Below are 21186 nucleotides of genomic sequence, written 5' to 3'. Positions count from 1 at the left end.
TTTTCAATATATCTAGGCTAACCAATTTTTAATAATTTCATGATATCTATAAATGAAAATTGAAATGTTTCATTTCTATGATTTTTAGTTTTTGAATTACAACAAAATAACTGCAGATTTCTCTATTTTCTGGAATTAAATTACATCTTAGACTTAAAATCAATTGATTTTAAACATCACATAACTTTTACTCCTATACTGAAAGGCTACTGAGATTACCCTAGAGTCTGAATTAGGGTTGTATATGTCAAATTTGACCTAGGATTCTGGTTAAAGACATAATGGGTACAAAAGGTTCAAATACAGCTCTAACTATAATATTATTATAATAAATTTTTGGTAACCAAAAAGTTAGAGAGTCTCCACTCAGAACCATTATTCATTGAATTCTAGTTTGAAAAATTCATTAAACAGGGGTTAGTGGCGCCGAACACAGGGTACTGGGTACATTTTTTTAGGCGGTGGGCGGTTGGTGGTTGTTGCTGTGGCTCGTAGTGTATAGGTACTAAGTAGTATAATTATTTTAGGAACAGGCCCCAGGGTAATTGGTTAATAACCGTTAGCAGTCTGATTATATTGTCAACAAGCTGTCAGCAGATGAATTATTTCAAAATACTTTTTAATTAGTTTAAGATATAATAATTACTCAAATCAATGTGGAGAAAATAATTTAGAAGTTATGAAATATTTAGTTTTTGCTTCTATTGAAATATTTAATGAAATTTAAATAAACCCCTAACAGCATTCCAAAGGATGCCTTTAAACCAGTCTGCTATGTATATCATACATTTTAGATTCTGAGTGACGGAGCCATAAATGTAATGATTTTACAATGTGTTTTTTTAGGGGGGGGGGGGGCGTGTATATGCATGATAAGTAATTAAAATAATTCTCCAGTATAGTTTAGTAATAGTGGGAAAGTGAATCTAGTTGGTGCTTCGAGAGGTTAAAATGTTAAGTACAGAGTTTAGATATAAAAAAATCTTAGACATAAATAGAACAATTTGTATGAATTTCTAACTTAAAATAATTTGAAAGTTTTCGTGATTTGAACAAATGTTGTCAACATTCTTACTTAACTACTTCAGACGCTCATAAAAAATTATTTTGTATTTACGCTCAACTTTTTTTTTTTAATTTCCATTAATTATTATTTATTAACGGGCTTGGAGCCCAATAGAACAATACAATTTATAGTAATAAATAAATTTGAACAATATAAGTTATAGCTTATAATAGTATAATAATGATACATTGATACAGGACTTGAAACCGATGTTATAGATACAGGTTTTGAATGTCGGTTGAAACCGATCGCAAAAAATCAAAACCAAAATTGAAATCGGTAAAATAAAGACGGTATTCAAAACCAAAAACGAAATCAAAAAAAATAAATACCGATACCCGAAATCGGAATAGTATACTGTGTGTCAAGGGCGGGAAGTGAGCTATTTCAGTCGCGGGTGACGTGTGCGGCACGAGCCGCAATTCGCCCAAGACTGAAATTGCCTTCCCGCACGAGCCACACATACTATTTTTCGTCACGCCTCTGCATTCATCGATAACGGTGAAGGTAATGCAGGGATCTATGGAACAACTAGACTATAATTATACGACAACAATATATTTCATGAAAGAAACGATTTGGTTCTATTTATTTTAAGCGTCACGCATATAGGTTATAATATAATTATGAGATGTAAGTATGTAACTAAAAGTTTATAATTTGTAAGGAACCGACGACCGTGGTATAGTTTTCAGTGACTGTTTGTGCAGGGTAAACGCGCATCGCGCGTGAAATGTGTGCTCAGCACTTTTGGGGATTTCCACTTTACCGCCCGACACTATTAGGGATTCCCACTTTACCGCCCGCTGGACGGAAAAAGGACGCTTTAACCGCTATCGAAAACCAAACTTTCAGTGCAGGCTTGACAAGAAAACTATTTTCGGTTTCAAGCCCTGAAAATAACATAGACTTTAGAGTAAGCAAACAATAGAATGGATCAAATAAAAATAGTAATGTAAATAAAAAATGAAAAATGGTAATAAACATTCCAGTACCTATTTAAGAGAAGCCTAGGTGCTCGTAACCCATGTACATTGTACATCATACAGTGAATGAGATTATTTCTACCATATGGTACTATATAGTTAATGTTGTGGAATAGAACAACAAAGAAAGAAAAAATTAGACCTAGTTGAATAAGTATAGGAACTTTAAAATAACTTTTCAATCCTTAGCTATAAAAGTTGAACATTTTATAAATTTTTAACTACAAAATAATTATTAAATTTTGACAAAATTTGAACTTTAAATGCTTATAAAAAAAAATTGTGCCTATGTATTTTTAATATTTTTCAACTGCTATTAGAATGATATATCAGGAGCCTTATATTAAATTTTCACGCTTTTTACCCAACAAATAAAAATTTATTGATATTTATAGAAAAAAAAACTAAAACAATTGGAAACTGACAATGTCCGTAAACAGCTCAAAAAGAGTCAAAATATTTTCAACATTTTATGGTGTATAGAAAATGCTAATATAAACATTCAGTGAAATTTTCAAGTATCTACAGTCATTCGTTTTTTAATTACAATAAAATAAGAAAATTGTTACATGAGAAATCGAGTAAATATCAAATGTTGTAAAAATATAAATTTCAGACGCTCATAAAAATTTAATTTAAGTTTCTACTAGACATTTTTTTTTTGATAAAGGTAGACAAACTTATGAGTAATCTTATATTACATTTTCAAATCTTAGATTTAAAAGGAAAAATTTTTATGAATTCTCAACTCAAAATAATTTGCTAATTTTCGTGATTTTTCCGTATTTTGTCAAAATTTGAACTTTAAATGCTTATAAATAAAAACTGTGACTAAGGATTTTTAATTTTTTTCATCTGCCTTTGAAACAATAACCTAGGAGCCTTCTATTAAATTTCCAAGCTTTTTTACTCAACAGATAAAATTTTTTTGATATTTATAGAAAAAAAAACTAAAAAAATTGAAAACTGACAATGGCCGTAACAGCTCAAAAAGAGTCAAAATATTTTAGCTAATAATTATTTTGTAAATTTTATGGTGTATAGAAAATGCTAATATAAACATTCAGTCAAAATTTCATGTCCCTACGGTCATTTGTTTTAGAGTTACACCAAAAACCAAAATCGATTTTCTCGAAAACAGATTTTGCGTAAAAATTCCCGTTTTTCCATAATTTTTCTTTTGTTTTTCAAGTCGCTTGTGAAAACTACTGGGAAATTTTTACTTTTGACCCCCCAAAGTACCAACTAGATTCACTTTTCTATCAGAAAAGTTACTGTTGAAGAAAATCCAAGCACTTTTACTGTCCTAAAAGGTAATGACAGACACAAAAATAAAAAAAAAAACACACATCATTGTAAAATCAATACATTCATCGCTTCGCTCAGAATCTAAAAATGTATAGATAATTTAAAAATAAATTTACCAACTAAATTGACGATGACGTTGTAATTTGCGTTATTATTGTGCGATAAAAGGTTATTGAATTATTTCCAGTTTTATTATTAGTACTTTGATATAAGTACATTATTTCTAATTTTATTCTTAGTACTTCGATAATTATTGTAGATATTGTTTTTATTCTTAGTACTTCGATAATTATTGTAGATATTGTTTGATTATCAAAAATGAACTAATGCACGTTCACTCAGTATTGTACGTTCATCGATGACACTTATAAAGTTATAACTTTTAACATAATACTTTGAAAGATTTTTCTTTTTTTCTTCTTTAAAATGTTAAACAATAGTGAAAAAGTTGACACTCACCATAAATTAAAATCATATCAACTTTTTCACTATTGTTTAATATTTTAAAGAAGAAAAAAAGAAAAATCTTTCAAAGTATTATGTTAAAAGTTAAAACTTTATAAGTGTCATCGATGAACGTACAATACTGAGTAAACGTGCATTAGTTCATTTTTGATAATCAAACAATATCTACAATAATTATCGAAGTACTAAGAATAAAATTAGAAATAATGTACTTTTATCAAAGTACTAATAATAAAACTGAAAATAATTCAATAACTTTTATCGCACAATAATAACGCAAATTACAACGTCATCGTCAATTTCGTTGGTACATTTATTTTTAAATTAGGTATACTTTTTATTTTAGGTAATTTTGTATTAAATTATTTAAATGTATTTCATTTTAGTTCAAAAATGATTTACTTTTGTATGAAATTCAAGCGTGTAATGTTTTAGGTAAAATCGAAAAAATTTAATTATTTTAAAATTTCCAAAAGCTGTAACTCATTCAATTTTAGGTTTAGAACTATGGTCAATGGATCAAAATTACTTAGAATAAAATAATCTATCCATATCCGGTGACAAAAATAGGTGTTGCATTTAAAAAAAAAAATTTGTATTGCGCATGCGCATACTACAAGAGTTAAACATTTGAAATTTGTCCTTAAATGTGACTCCAGTACCCCTTAGCTATTGCAGCAAACCGTATTTCAATCTAAGATTATCGGGCTGAGATATTTAGTGGTACATTTAAAACGGGACACACTGTATAGTAGGAGTCTATAAATTACCCTTCAATTTTTAAGCTTTTTTACCCAACAAATAATGTTTTATTGACAGTCATACAAAAAAAGACTATAATACAATTGGAAACCACAAAATGTTTTTAAACAGTTCAAAACAAATAAAAATGTTTTGAAAAATGTATCGTACATAGAAAATGCAAATATAAATAACCAGTGTAAAATGCATGTATATGCGTTCATTTGTTTTAAAGTTACACCAAAAACTAAAATTCGATTTTGTCAAAAACCGAAACGTCTTAGATTACATTGTTATCGACACAATGTGGTTTATCGCATACCACAGATGCCGTTACGTTAACAAATTCAACTTTAATTGTATTACTTATTTAATATAGTAACTAGTCAGAGCCGTGTTAAGAGGGGGGCACCTTTGCCCCCGGGCGCCACAATTTTGTAAAAGTAAGGTGGCGCCTTTATTTGCGCCTTCTATGCTACCTGCGGCCCTAACTAGTAATGTTGTACAATTGTTCAAGTCGACATCGTTGATTTTTCGCGAGCTTATGTATTTATTTTTTGTTGATTCAAATAAGTGGATTTCAATACAATGAAACCTAGTTATTCTGGTTCATTATTGAATTATTTTAAAGTTGGGTCACACACCACACCAGAAATCCAAAAAGAACATGCAGTCGCTATGGACAATTCATCGACAGTAAATAATACTGCTGCTAAAAAAATATCACCATACTATTCATAATCAAAAAACAAAATTACTCAGTAAAAGATCGAACACAACCTTTAAGATTCCTGTACATATTTTAAAATAAATATTAAATACTATTAATATTTGAAAATGATTTAATTTAGCCCCTCCCAAAAAAAAATTATGGGTGCGCCCCTGAACATACCAATTAATCTAATGATCAATAAGAATTCTAAAAGTCTACTTGATATCGGCAATCCCACATTTTTTATAAATATCAAAAAAAATACTAAAAATGATTTAATGAAATGGATTAAGCAATATTATAAATTTATAATGTAATTTTATTAATTATTAGATAGGTTTTCAACATGTAGATTATAAAAAAATTACAAATCTGGTAATTTGACTGGTCTCCTTAATTTTTTCAAAAACCAACAAATAATTTTTTAAAAAAATGGTATTTACCTTAAACATTATTGCACTGTACTATAAACGACTTCTTCAAAAGACCTTCGATTAGAAGACAACAAATTCTTGCAGACGGAAAAACTGCGCTCGACGTCGACTGAGGTTGTTGGTGCATATTTAAAATAAATGAAGTCTTGAATGGATAATTCTTCTGGTAATCCATTAATCGCAGTTGTTTCGTAGATCAATATATTGGATTTTTGTAGAATAAATTCAAAACCCTTATTTTTTGACAGGACGTTTTTAAAAATGTCATTAATTAACTTGCCTGTGTTTTCTGATAGGTACTGAATTTTAATTTGTCACTGACATTTCTGACTATTTCAATGCTTGTCTGTCGCTAGCGTAATGACCGCGCATCTACTAATCAAATGCTTTTTCCAGTTACCGCCGACGACGTTGGTCAAAGTGAAAACACAAAAAAATACATACAATTGTATTGAAAATGACGACAATCAACAAAATTGCAATAAAATTGAAAAAAGGTCAAAAATAGCAAAATGTTGCACTTAAAACTTTTAGATATTAATTCCCTATTTGCTCATTGTACATAATGTTGTATAGATTGTAAATTACTTAAATAAATAAAAAAAAAAAAAGATATTAATTTGTACCTTGTTTGAAACAAATGTATAATCTACTTAGCAACGAATCCGAACAATAGAAAAAAAGTTGCAAATGCAACAACATCCCCTAGCCCTAGTGATAATACTGTTCCTTGAGAAACCCCCGTTGTAATTGTAACTTCATCACTTACACACAAAACTTGTTGTTTTCTATTAGGTATACAAATAAGATTCTAATAATTATAGTGGCTTATTAACTATACATATAGATTGAAGTATAAGTAATAACGATTTGTGAGAAATGCTGTCGAAAGCTTCACTGTGGTCTATGAAAATTCCTAATGTTTTGTTATTATTGTTTAAGTTACTATAAATATCCATGGAAAGTTGTGCTAGGGCATCTTCTGTTCCTAGATATTTCCTAAATCCATATTGAGATTTAGGTAGGATATTATTTTCTTCTAAGTAATTCAAAAGTCGTTTTTTTGGCCGCTCAAAAATATTTGAAAAAATATTTAGTAAGCTTATCGGTCTGTAATTATTGATTAGTTTCTTATCACCGTTTTTATAAATGGGAGTTACTATGACACTTTTAAATGAATCTGGTATGGTACCTTCCCATAGTATTGTATTAAAATATGTGCTAAGATCTCTGATATTGATTCTTTGTTTTTAAATAACTGGTTTAACTACGTTGATTGATATTCCATCTTTACCGGGGGCCGAGTCACCTTACTTGGGTAATTGGGTCCGTTATTAGTACCTACCTTATCAGTTGATAACAACAATTATTATTGCAAGAATGTAAGATAACTCGAAATTCGAATCCTCGTTTTAAATATAAGCTAGCAAGTTTCAACTTTTACAAGTGCGAATGGAGTGTACTAATAAAACCTAATGCTGTTTACAAACTTTAAAGAAACGAATGACTTATACGCGATCCGTGTAAGGTTTATAAATATGGTCCAAAAAATAAATTAAAAATTTTTATCTAGGTTTTTATTTTTATTTAAGGTTATACCGCGAATTTGTTCGTTTTTGCCCTTTGTTATTGTTGTTATTCATTATTATCGAAAATATCGACTATTCGAGTATTTAACTATCGTCGCAATAATTATTGTCGTCAGTGTCGGTTTGTCACTTGTCGATCCGTCGTTCAATAATCATTATCGGTTAATATAGTGTTTTTTATTTATTCATTATTGTGTGTAACTGTTAATAATATTATCGTAACCAAAACAGACAAAACGACATATTGTACCGATTTTAAATTACCAACACCTTGGTCTGGATGGTCGTCTATATTTTCATGATCAGATGCGAATGAACGATGCTGTTGTTGAATATCATCCATCGAAATAAAGACGAGTGTTTCCTATTAATATTGGCGCTTTTGCTTTATTATGTGATGATATTCTTAGAAGAAACTGAGAAACTTCGTTGAGAAGGTAGCTGTCCAATTTGAATTGTGTTGTGTATAAAAATATAAAATACAATTAAAAAATCAGAAGAAAATATTTAAAAAAAGTTTTTATATTTTATATAGGTACTTATATTATACTGCTATCATGTTTTCATTTTATAATTTAAACTAATATCTAGATATCTACTTAGATAGAACTATATAGAAATTAAATTATAGTATTCTTGAACATTACCTAAAACTGTCATTTTTAATTTTCTTAATTACGTTGAACTAAATATAACAATATTTGAAATTAATTATTTAAAAAATTCCAGTATTTAACAAAACAAACTTGGAACAGTTTAAAATGAAAACTTATAAATATTGTTCCAAAATAATTTCAATTTAAAATATATTTCACAAAATCAGAAGTACCAGAAAATCTAAAATAAAAACTTTGAGGAGCCTGAGCACATTACTAGGATTCTTCCTTAATTGAGCATATTATGTCCAGATACTGTAAAATGATACCTATTTACTTTATCTTTTTTTTAAAAGTTATTTCAGTAAAAAAAAAAGAAACTTAATTTTATTAGACTAAGCAAGAACTCATATATTATGCTTGTAGTAAAAAAAAAATTATGACTTATAAACAAACTATTTAAGTTTATCCTTCTGTTCTTCAGCAAAAACAGCATTATGTACATAATGTGGTCTTGTTTATAAAAGAATAAAAGATGTTCCGGTACTTTTAGGTTACCATACTCCTATCTGTTTAGTACCTATTTATTTCAAAATTCAAGTCAATCATGAATATAATTTTGCAGATCCAATTAGTGGAGCACACACTCAAAATATTGAACGTTTATGGCGATCGACCATAGAACAGAATAAAGAACACTCAGGAACTCATCGGTCTATGTTTCCTACATAGGTGAATTTTTGTGTAATCAAAAAAACGTAAGTATTATTTACTCAAATAATAAATTTAGTTGATAAATTAATGTCTCCTTCATAAATAGATTTGTACCTGTTATTTTTTATATTTTATATTCATCTAAATCTATTTTTTGTTTCAAAAATAGTAGTTAATTTATTATTAATTATAATTAACAAATACCTATGTATTTATGTTTTGTAAAGAAGTAATAACAAATCAAAACTTGATAGTTCTTGGTACGAAAACAAAATCAAAATTTTGGCCGACAGCCAATTAATTGCCTAAGTACAATTACTGAAAAGTTTTGATTTTTCTATAACAGAGTAAACTATGGATGAGTCAATTTTTTTAGACTTTAACAGAATATATTTTGGCGTGATGACTAAATGTATTTTAATTTAATAGTCAATTTTTTGTACAAATAATTTAATGTTTTTATTAAAAAATAAATACTTATTATTTTGATTTCAAAGGATTTCTACATTAATTATTCAAAGATGTTTGTTGAAGATTTAGTCAAAGGATTTTATGACATAATTTCAAAAAACGTAAGTATAAATATATATATTGTTAAAAATTATAAATTAGCATATTGTCTATCGATATTCTAAATTAAACTAACTTAGTATGTATATATATACTTTCCAAATATCAAATCTAAAACATTTTATTATACAAAATGTCTACAGCATTTGTTAAAGTTAACATTTTTCAATAAAAATGTCTAATGAATCATTATCTATTTCTTTTGCACAACCTTATTAAATTAATTCATCTTCTCAAGTAATAAAAATAGGTTTCTTATTTGTATTTATACGTGTTTATATCTTATTATTTTTAAATTATTTTATTATAGCAGTACTGAACTTACTTGAATAGTTTAATTATAATAATATTTAAATCGCATACATTTTTTTTTTATAATTTATAGAAAATTTTGATTTTGGTAAACTATGATGTGGATGCAATTTGTGCTGTGAAAATACTTCAGTGCATATTACGTTTTGACAATATAGTTTATGTGCTTGTACCGGTAAAAACTGTTACTGAGTTAAAAAAAGCTTTTGAAGATCAAAAAGTCGATGTAAGCACTTATTATTATTTTTGTTCAAGATTTTCCATGTTTAAATATTGATTATTTTTAGGTAAAGTATGTTGTGTTAATCAATTGTGGTGGTACATTAGATATAATAGAATTATTAGAACCAGAGGAAAATATTACTTTTTTTGTTGTTGACAGTCATAGGCCTACAGATGTATGCAACATTTATAGTAGTTCTCAGGTATTTGATTTCTTGTGAATCTTCATGTTAAAAATATTTGAAACTATTTTAAAACTATGTATTGTATTTCAGGTTAGAGTACTGACCCCTCCTGATGATGAAGAAAAAATTCCTGATTTTGAAGACATTTTTCATGAGAATGAAGTAATTACTTTTTTTATCTATTTGTAAGAGTAATACTACAAATTTTTTATATGTTTAGTCATCAGACCAAAATGTCGATTCCGATGAACTGGATGAAGAAGAATCTGATATTGTTAATGTCAATAGCGTTGAAGAACAACAAAACAAAAGGAGAAAACTTGATCAAAGTACACTAGTTAAAAGAAGAGAAAGAAGAAGATGGGAAGAAAATAGAAAAAAATTGTTATTTAACTATACTGAATTTTCATACTATGGGCGTTCGGTATGAATATTCCATTGTTCTAAAATGTTTTCTCACTATAATAAGATGCATTTTTAATTTATAGGCTGCAATGTTAATGTTTGATCTTGCTTGGAAATTACACAGAGAATCTGTTGATTTATTGTGGTAAATAATTTATTTAGAGATTTTTCCATCTTTAATATTCAATGATTTATGAAATTTCTATTTTTATCAGGTGGGGAATTGTTGGTGTGACTGAACAATACATTTTGGGCAAGACAGAACGTATGCGTTACCTTAGAGAAGTAGAATTGATAGCTGGTCACATTGGTCGTATTTGTGATTCTACAGCTATTAATGACGATGAAGATAATATGTCACAATCTTCAATGCCTAAACCCTCAAACACTTCTACACATCTTCGAATTGAATCCGAAAAAGAGTAAACTATTTTGAGTTAAGTAAATTTTATTAAAATATAATTAATTAATTAATTACCAAATTTCAGTCTACTATTGGCTCTATACAGACATTGGACAATTGAATGCAGTCTTCGATATTCAATGTTTACAGCAGTATCTTTGAAACTTTGGACGATTAAAGGGGAAAAAAGACTAAAACAAATATTAGCAGAAATGGGGTAAAGACAAATTATTATCATTTAAGTATTGAATTGTCAGTGTTTTTACATTATAATATACTCTGTCCACATCAGTTGTGAGTACCATTAGAGAATTTAGGAATTTTTATGAAGTGGGGCTCACACAAAGCTGTTGGTTACATTTCTAATTGATTCTATAATCCTGTAAATAACCCCCATAAATAAACCACTGGTGAATACTTGGTATAAATAGTTTAACTGTATAAGCACTATAGTGTATCACTAAAGCTCACTTTTAGTAACCTCCTCGATGGTGCACAAACAGCACGACATACTTAACTTCCTACCTTACCCAACCATTGGAGATGTGAGACAAATGACCGAGCCAGCTGAACATAATGTCTGGTGGCAACAAGATAGACCTCTCTGATCCGCGACATTCAAACAAAAATATGTCACATCCATGTAACCATCAATGTAAATTTTTTTTTTATTGTTAAGGTTAGAGATAACGATCTTGAGATAAATTTTGTTTGGTTTATTTTATTTTGATCGCTACTGTCTTCAACACAGTTTAAACCACTTTTTACTGTGATAAACCTATTAAACATTTATGTGGCATCTTGTAAGTTTGGCTACAATAACCCAATATGTTCTCGTCTCACAAGCAACTCTTCTGACAAAACATTAAACATCACCGTAGAAGTAGAATTTCAGGCATTACAGATCACCTTTATCCCAGTCCGCGTCATTGTTTTATTTTTAAGTAAATTTTTGGTTAACAACGTTATCTTATTACATTTAAGGTTACCTTTAGCTGAAAGTCGTCAAATGTACCATTCAATGGATTTAAGTTTACGTAAACAATTTTATGGTATGATGGAAAAAATTTCCAATACCCATAATTTATTACAAATGACTTATCCTTCGTTTATGCTACATCAAGGATTTAAAACGAGGTATCAATGTGCTGACTATGTTTATTCAATGGTTGCTACATTAGAAACCAATGTAAGTTTGTCAAGTTTTTATAATTTACACTTTGATTTCTATATTGCATCTTTCCGTTTTCTCATTCTTATAGTCTCGTGAAAGTTCCCCTACACAGTGTTTTTATAACACAATGGATTCTTTGTCCAGGTAAGAGACAGAAATTAATAAATTAACAATGTATTTCTAAATAAAAAATAACTATAAATTGAATTGTGTTATAGATCAAAAAAAGATTTTTTAGACCAAGGAATAGAAAAAGCCAAGTGGATATTGTCCAACATGTTTAGGCATGTCCAGGCAGCATTGGACATGAGACAAGTCATATTAGCTGGACCGTTTTACTATTTGATTGTACAAGAGGTATTACACTACTAAATTATGATAATTTGACTTCACAATTATTTTAGTATTTTAGAAAGTATATTTATGTTTTATGTATTAAACTTGTGTTGCATAGGGTACATTGCATTCTCAGCACTATTCCAATCCTCACTGCTTAATTATGTTAGCATCATTTGCGTTAAGAGCTCAAGTAGCATCATCAAGAAAAATCAAGGCAACTCGTTTGCCATTAATTGCTTCAGCAACTCTTGATTCAGATCAAGATACATGTTTAGTAGTTGGTATTCCTCCTATTACCGAGTCAATGCCTAGAAGGTCAGTTAAATTATATTTTTATTTTTAGTAATTAATAATTTTGCCATTTAAGATAAAGTTTTTAAAAATATAATCTAACAAATATACAGTCACATTGCAATAACTTGATCTCAATAACTTAAAAACATTCATAACTCAATTTTTTTTCCTTTTGATTATAGTTTATAAGTTATATTATTTGAGGTATATAAATGCATAAGTCAAATTAATATCTCCCTTGAGATTTGAGTTATCGTGATTGTACTGATGAACTAGAAACAAGATGGACAATTTAAACTTAATATTGTTGAAGCTTTTTTGAACATTGTACCAAATGTTATTATTTATTACTTAATATCTTTAACAAATTACATGGAATACAATGATCTGTTGACTGTTGGTAATTTAATTTGGTCCGCCTCAATATAGGTTTGTACCAATAATAAATTTGATAACAAGCACAATAAAGTTTGATTAAAATCATTAATACTGAAATTTCTTTATAACTATTTGGTTAGTATATAACTATATAAGTATGTTCATATTTACATAAATTAAGAAAAATTATCAACTAGCTTGGATTTCTGATCAACAATAAATTGTGGTTACTTGAAACTTGGCAATCACATAGTGTACAGAAAATAAAATTGAATTTTTGTTCACTAGGCATTTATTTTGATTAAAAATGATTGGAATTGTTTAGAATAAATATAGGTTCTACAATCAAACATCAGTTTTTATGTCTTTATATTTTAAATAATTAACAAAAGAGTAAATAAAATACTGGTATTTAACTATATAATATTGTATAAAAGACTGAAGCTATTATTTTTTCAAGGGGTTGGCTCTGGGAACACATCCAATTATTAGGCGAATTTTTCAATTTACAGAGCAGGGTTTAAACATAGGGTACTTGTTTGTTATCACTCCGCCACTGCGCCATATAAAATGGCCACCAGGTGACCGTTTATAGTAATATAATATTTTTTACAATATATCGTTACAAAACTTTCAAATAAAAGTAAATACTAAATAATAATAATAATAATACATTGTTTATAACTAAAGACCGGATTTATATTCTCTTAAAATACCTTAAATATGATGCTAATATTATCGAAAAAACCTTAAAATATTCTCATTATATTCTCTTAAAAATTAAAAAAATATGCTAAAATATGCAAAATATACAAAAAAAAGCAAAATTATGCAAAAATAATCAATAAACATCATTATATTTAATTTAATATGCATTTAAAATTTTTTTTTTTTCAATTTTATATTAATAGTGAGTTAATTATTAGGTATTTAAAGTTTCGTATTCTAATGGAATTGGAATATTATTGCACTTTAGTAAGAGCTGGAAATGATAAAATAAAAAATTGTAAATGTTCAAAAAAATTTTTCTGAGTACCGTAATATTAAAATTAAAAACAAATACAAATTTTTTCTCACAATTTACGAAATATTCCAAAATATGCTAAATGAGTTAAATATTCTCTAACCCATAAAATAATCTCAAATATGCAAAAAAAACTTTTTTCTATGCATTCAGAATTGAACAAATCATCCACATTTTTTACTCTCATAAGACTGCATTGACCCAGTAACAATATGTAAAAACATATAAATCCGGTCTTTATTTATAACTAATAGTAGCATCATGATCAAACTGCTGGCATAATGTTGCTTGGTGGCGGGGAGATAACTAACATAGTTCTAGAGATGGGTGGGCGATTTACAGTAGTGAAACAATTCAGAAATATGATAAAGACATTTATAAGGACATTACACCGACATTTGTTGTCTCCGACTTACAAGTGCGCAACATACCAAATTGTACGCTCAACAAATAGTTGAAAAATTAGAGTGAATTTACTTCTTATAAAATTTAAAGGTAAAATTATTATTTAGGATATCTCATAGGCTTTTTATTATATTTTAATTTTCAAGCGAGTTAAGAGTATTTTAAGATGTACAATCAATTTACAATTTTAAAATACTCATAACTCGCTAACAACAAATGTCGGCGTGTAACGTCCTTTTAAGATAATGTAAGGTAAACACTGGACTGGACTTCTGATTACTAAAGTCTGAAAAAATCTTGTGGAATCGACGATTCTATTCTTACCGAAATGAATCCATTTACGAAAAAGATTGGATCATAGAGATCGATTAATCGGATGAAAAATCAATTAATTGTATTAATTAGTAAAATGTATACCATAGTTGTTAAATGTTGAAAAGTTGTGGAAAGTCAATTGCACAATATATAGATAAGAGTTTTCTTTCAAGTAGGACATTTTTCCTGTGTGCCTTTCATGAACACTGTATTGTTTAAAAAAAGACTTGTGAATTGAGCTGTCGTTATGGTCACGAGGTAGACAAGGAATCTTAAATTATATTTATAACAAATCCAAATGATTAATTTATATTTATTTATTTAGTAATTTATGCCTGATAGGCAATTCTAATAAGATGTATCATCTATAATCTATATAAAAAGACAACAAACCAGAATTTAGTAGTGATAAGTGTAACAGTTAAGTTTAGAAATATGAATTAGTATTAAAATCAAATCAAAAGTTTAATTAACCAAATAGGATGATTGTGTCCTAGGGTAGTTGTGTGGGTAGACACAGTGAATAGTCTGTATATTATGCATCACAAATAATCATTTCATATGTATTTAAGGATAATATAAAAGAAAAACCTTAATTTTATAATTTAAATTTATTAATTAATAATATAATTACAGCATGTAAACAGTTTTCAATCTAAAGTGTAATATAATTTAAATGTTTTAGTTTTTTTGGAAAAGCATTCGAACAAGTTTCCAACAAAACGAATATTGAAGTTTCATTGGATTACTTCGATTCGTCTATTGCAAAAATGCAAACTAAAGATCGACCAAAGTTTTTTGATGCCCTGACAGCGTTACTTAGTTGACATTTGACAAGTAATGTGTATTTTATTAAGTATTAATTGTTTAAATTTGACATAATGTAAATTAGTAAAATATGTTTTTTAATTATAAGCACAATAACATTTTTTTTCTATATATGAAAGTTGTTTATTTCATTAAATAAAATATTAAAATAAGTATCATAATTGTTTTTATTGAATTGTTACCTGCAAACTCTTAGTTTTTTTTTTTTTAGAATGGTATTTTGTGTTTATACATTTTAACATTATACACTGCATCAGATATTTGAACCTAAAAAAAAAAAAGAAATCGTAAATATTTCCTAAGTAATAATACATAAAGCAATTATTCTTATAAATTAATAATTATTATATGTAAGCATATAATATTACTATTTTCATGAAAAAAATTATTATTTGCAAAAACAAATGTATACATATTTTTTTTCATTGTAAAAAAAACATACCATCAACAAAATATTCATAAATTATAACCCAATACTAATTTAGTATAAATAACGGTGTATCATGCTTGTGTTATATATTTATGTTCATATTTAAAAAAAATCTTAAAACTATGTTTGATACAATTAATACTTTTTCATTGAATTTTACATAGAATAAAAATAAAAAAAAAAGTTAATTCAAAATAAATACTACCTACTGGTATTTTGATAAATAGCAATATTATTTCTCAAATGTATAAATCTTTTTTATATTATATATTAATAACTACCTTAGGCAATTTTTAACCAATACATATAGTATTTGATTTATTAATAAAATAAACAAAGAATTATTTAAATTAAAGTATACCGGTTTATATGGTGAGATCTGCCATAAAACAAAATAATTTAATATTAAAAATTGCAATGTAACAACATAGAGTAAAACTTCACCTAAATAATTTTTTTTTATATATATATTAACACATTATTGTATTTATTTACTTCAGATATTTTATTTTTTATAAATACCTCGTTTTATATAAATACCTGACAAAAAGTCACATGTAATTTTTGAAGATCTGCAGACTTTCGAATGATGATAAGCACTTTTTTGAAATAAAGCGCCCAATATGACCATTTTCTTCTGCTATGTGATAATTTACACCATAGTTGTAACAGGATTTTGTTATCATTCAAATATTTTTTTATGGATGTTTTTTCTTTTGTTTTTATTTTAAAATTAACATAATTATAGGCTTAACCCCGTTCTTGTTTTAAATTACACACCTCATCAATAGCATTGCATTTTTAAAAATCAATTCTAAATATGCTTTAACACCATGAAATAGTAAATATTTACCTGAATTAATGAATGAAACGTGTCTTGAATAAAATTCTAGTGATCTCTACGACTGTTGCCATTGTGCCCTATATTTTAAAAATATAAAGGTATAAATTTATTTGATTGAGTAACTATATAAAACAAATTTACCTCTATGCCTATGACTATTAGAAGAACGACGATCACTGCGGCTTCTACTTCTCCGTCTTTCTCTTTCATGTCGTTCAGATTTTCTGTGAAATTATTTTTTTTTTTATTGATATACTAGATGATTAAATAAAATAAACAATTTTTTTTCTTTTGAACATATCCTATATTACCTATCAATTCTATGATGGGATCGGTCTCTAGAGCTTTTAGATCTCTTGTCATTATTAGCATTACGACTATGTCTGTCTACGTCTTTAGAATTGCTCCTGTATCAAATAAAAATCAAAGTATAGTTGAGATTCTAACCTTTTAGATGTGAAATAAAATACCTAGTACGGTCCATGCGTTTTTTTCTTTCTTCTTCACGTAGTTTTTCTCTTTCTTCTACATATTTTTTCCTTTGTTCCTGTATTTCATTTACTGCATTTTTTAATCGAGCATAACCCATATGTTGTTTTCCCATCAAATGATCATCAATACGGGACTGAGCATCACCAACAATTAAAAAAGCTCCACAAACTTCACATACTTCCATTTGTTTTTCTTGAGCAGCAGCTAGTTCATATGTCTAAAATAAAAATGTAATTAAATAATATGAAATATTGAGCATATAATTGTATTCTTTCTTTCTAATTACTTGTGACCAATGAATGCTTTCATTTTGCTTTCTCAATGTATCACGCTCTTCTTTTAATTGATCGCAAAGCTTCATAAGTCCTTGAGCTTCTTCAACATGACCACGTGTACCCATTTGTTCAGCTTCTTGCACTAACCCATTAATTTTTTCTGACAATAATTTAATTTGCTCCTGGTTTTTCTGACTTTGGCTATTAGAATGGGACACCGGCTACAAAATATTAAATCAAAATGTTATTTAATTATATTATTATTAACTAATGTTAATCAAATTGTATTTCCCAAAGCTATTATTATATCAAATTGATTAATAAGAAATCTAAACTTAAAATCATGTGATAATTCTTAAAAGTTATAACCAATATTAGATAAATAATAAAAATCCTACAGTAACCAAACTAAAATTGTCTAAAACTTTTTATAATAAAAAAGTTTCTATGATTTGATTAATAGCTATAGCCAGTGGCGGGCTCGTGGTTTGGACGACGGGACGATTGCACCCCATATTAAAATTAATAGTATATTATTCTTAATTCTACTTTTAAAAAATATTTTTTATTAAAAATGCAAATTTTTAAATAGTAAAATAGTTATAAGTTATAATACATTGGTTGTGTGCGAACATTAAATTTGTTTCTCTCAGATACCAGAAGCATATGGGTATGCATATACACGAGCAGTGTTTGGACGACTGGCAGCGTCATCCGAGCAATATTCTGAATACACGCAAGGCACCGCAATTGTGTGCGTGCGGGTACGTTTAAGCTGCGTTCTTATATACGGGTATTGGACGACCGGCAGCGTCGTACAAGCAATATTCTGAATACCTATTAAATAACTTATAAGCGAGGCGCAGCAATCGAGAGCGTGCGGTTATGTTTATTGTTTAATCTGCGATGTTATATATGGGTTTGGACGACCAGCAGCGTCGTACAAGCAATATTCTGAATACCTATTTAATAACTTATAAGCGAGGCGCAGCAATCGAGAGCGTGCGGTTATGTTTATTGTTTAATCTGCGATGTTATATATGGGTTTGGACGACCAGCAGTGTCGTCTATACAGTAAAATATTAATATACTACTATAGTAGGTAATTTATTTTTAAAATTAACAGCGTTGTCGGTTGCTAATCGCTATTATTATTATTTTGAATTCCATTTTCTACTGTGACCTGCGACTAGTAGGATATATATTTTCGTCATACACTCATACGTCTTGTAGTCATACATACACATGCTATAATAATATACTATGATAATTTTATGAATTAATTAATATTAAGATTTAAAATAATAATATGTGTATTGTGTTTCATTTTATTATATTTAATTTGACAATTTGTTATACCTAGACTACCGCTATTAATTTTAAAGTTGCACTCCCACGAGCAGCCACTGGCCATAGCCAATCATTTTTTAAAATTCTCATCATATGATATATAAGATTTACATATCAATTAAGATAATTAATGAATTGATATGGATTTTAGAATATTATGTGAATTTTTAAAACAAAATGTATGATTACATATTGTTAATAAAATATTTGTCATTTATCATTAGTCATTGACATCATAATTTATTCATATTAAATTATGCATTAAAATGTTTAGAAACAATGCGTTTAAATCTTAAAATAATTGACATATTTCTATTAGTTCGAAGAATTTAAAAGAAGTTAAAAATGACCTAATACAGAAAAAAATTATAAATACAGTTATTTAAGTATAACAATAGTATACATTAAAAACACACTACCATATTACAATTTACAATACAAATTTAAGACTTATCACCCACATATTTACACAATTGAAGCTAAAATCTAAACTTAGTTATTACTTTAATAATTAAAATATAAAGGGGGGGAATTATTTAATGATGTACCTCAAAAACCTTTGACGTGTTTAAGATTTGAGGCTGTAAGCGCCGCATCCATGATCAACAATACAGCATCCGATCACAATCTGCCTTTTTTTAATTACCTATAGAATACGCTAACAACTTTATAGGCCAAATGAAATTATTGATTTCATTTTTGTACTGTTTATTATTATAAACAATGACTGTAAATAGGTTATTTTTAATATTGTTTAAGAACTTACATAAAAAAAAATGTAATGTTACCTAATTAATCATAAAATAGATTTGGAATACTAACCGTTTCAGTTTTATTCATAAGCTCCAACCTTTGTTTCCCTTTTTCGATGCGGCGCTCAACATCATTTAATAAACTAGTAGCAAATGCCACAAATTCATCTTCATATTGTATTTTGGAACGGCTACTAGCTTCATTATATTGTGTTTTAGCTTCTTCGCAGTGAACCTTTGGGCAAGCTCCGAGATCAGCACGGGTGTTGACAAATAGATCGTGAGGACAAAATTTAACCATAAAGTATTTACAAAACTGAAAACAAAAAATATAAATAAATAAATTGGTATATTTCAAGAAGAAGGATAATTTGGTTACCTATTATGAAATAATATATCTAAAAACTAATGGGTAACTACATTTCTGGAAAGGGGATTTTCTTATAGTAGTCCACAGCTGAATTCAAATGTATAATTCAGGTATCAAAAACAATAAACTAAAACATTATTTATCCAAAGCAAAATTGTAAGTAGTTGATAAAAATATGAGTATCTAGTAAAATTCAAGCAAAAATCCGCTCGGAATTCACAAGTTCTATAAATTACCAATTAATAATTTGACTTAATTATTAATATATATAAATAGCCAGTAATATGGTTTAAAATAATAAAAAGTAAATGCTTATGCAATATGTATATCATCAATAATAATTGTATTTATAATTGATATTTATTAGTTAATTATTTATAAATTAATATAACTTGGATTTGATTAAAGGTAACTCATTATTTATTAAGTTTATATCAATAAAAATTAGTTAAGTTAAAAATTAAGTTAATGAGTATTAAATACTAAAAAGTTAAAATTAACTGAACTTTAACGTTCTATGCCCAGGTTTGGAAAAATTACCAGTTTCTTAAAATAACTGAAGCTAACGTCCAATTATCGTCTTCAAAATTGTATAAAATATTACTGCAATTTGCAATGTTATTTTATCATTAGAACATCACAAAACTATTTTAGTTTTATTAAATAAATGCCTAATTTGTTTAAATGTTCAACAAAAAAAAAAAATTGTGTTGACATAGCAACGAGTGGTGGTTAACCAAAATAATTTACCTCAGGATCTTCCCAATGTACAGGTTTCTTTTGAGCGTTCGGACCGTCGTTCCGGTTTCTTCCCATAAGTTCATCGAGTAACGCAGCAGCTGCAGATACTGCCATTATGTAACCGTTTAATCGTTAAAAACCAAACGTTATTATATTGCAGAGCAATAATCAAATCGATGAAATATGTGAATAGTTCAAAGAAAAATATTATTAACGTGCTTATTCGAGGCAATGAAAATGGAACGTTCGATTTCCGATTTCGTGAAAAAATAAATAATTTAAGAATTTAGAATGATGAGAAGCTACTACGGCCAACGAGTTGCGGTGTCCACAACTCACAAGCGAAATGGCAAAAACTTTTTATCTGTAATAACTTGCTGGTTGAATTAATGTCGATTGTCGAATAATGAAGTAAAGGGTTTCATATAGGTAATGGTGATAACGATTTGGTTGGTTCTCACTTTCTC

The 21186-nt window shown here is 27.7% G+C and overlaps 2 protein-coding genes across 2 annotated transcripts; one reads left to right on the top strand and one right to left on the bottom strand.

Moving 5' to 3' along the window:
* Positions 1–7107: 7107 nt before the first annotated feature.
* LOC132940489 (cell division control protein 45 homolog) lies at positions 7108–15620 on the top strand. Its single transcript, XM_061008131.1, has 15 exons — positions 7108–7738; positions 8523–8655; positions 9109–9183; positions 9567–9719; positions 9781–9918; positions 9991–10062; positions 10121–10324; positions 10389–10450; positions 10521–10727; positions 10794–10925; positions 11693–11897; positions 11971–12026; positions 12101–12239; positions 12337–12536; positions 15323–15620. Exons 3-15 carry the CDS (start codon positions 9133–9135, stop codon positions 15462–15464), a joined length of 1761 nt encoding a protein of 586 aa, XP_060864114.1. The 5' UTR covers positions 7108–7738; positions 8523–8655; positions 9109–9132; the 3' UTR covers positions 15465–15620.
* LOC132940490 (luc7-like protein 3) lies at positions 15230–21143 on the bottom strand. The gene is made up of 8 exons (XM_061008132.1): positions 20729–21143; positions 19679–19924; positions 17518–17727; positions 17210–17448; positions 17051–17146; positions 16881–16963; positions 16749–16816; positions 15230–15732 (listed from the first exon to the last, which is right to left on the bottom strand). The coding sequence occupies exons 1-7, from the start codon at positions 20831–20833 to the stop codon at positions 16785–16787; spliced, it is 1011 nt and encodes a 336-aa protein (XP_060864115.1). The 5' UTR covers positions 20834–21143; the 3' UTR covers positions 15230–15732; positions 16749–16784.
* Positions 21144–21186: the final 43 nt, after the last annotated feature.

Source organism: Metopolophium dirhodum, chromosome 3 (assembly GCF_019925205.1).
Source record: "Metopolophium dirhodum isolate CAU chromosome 3, ASM1992520v1, whole genome shotgun sequence".
Taxonomy (NCBI): domain Eukaryota; kingdom Metazoa; phylum Arthropoda; class Insecta; order Hemiptera; family Aphididae; genus Metopolophium; species Metopolophium dirhodum.
Note: the sequence above shows the minus strand (reverse complement) of the source record. Positions and strands in the feature narration are given on the sequence as shown.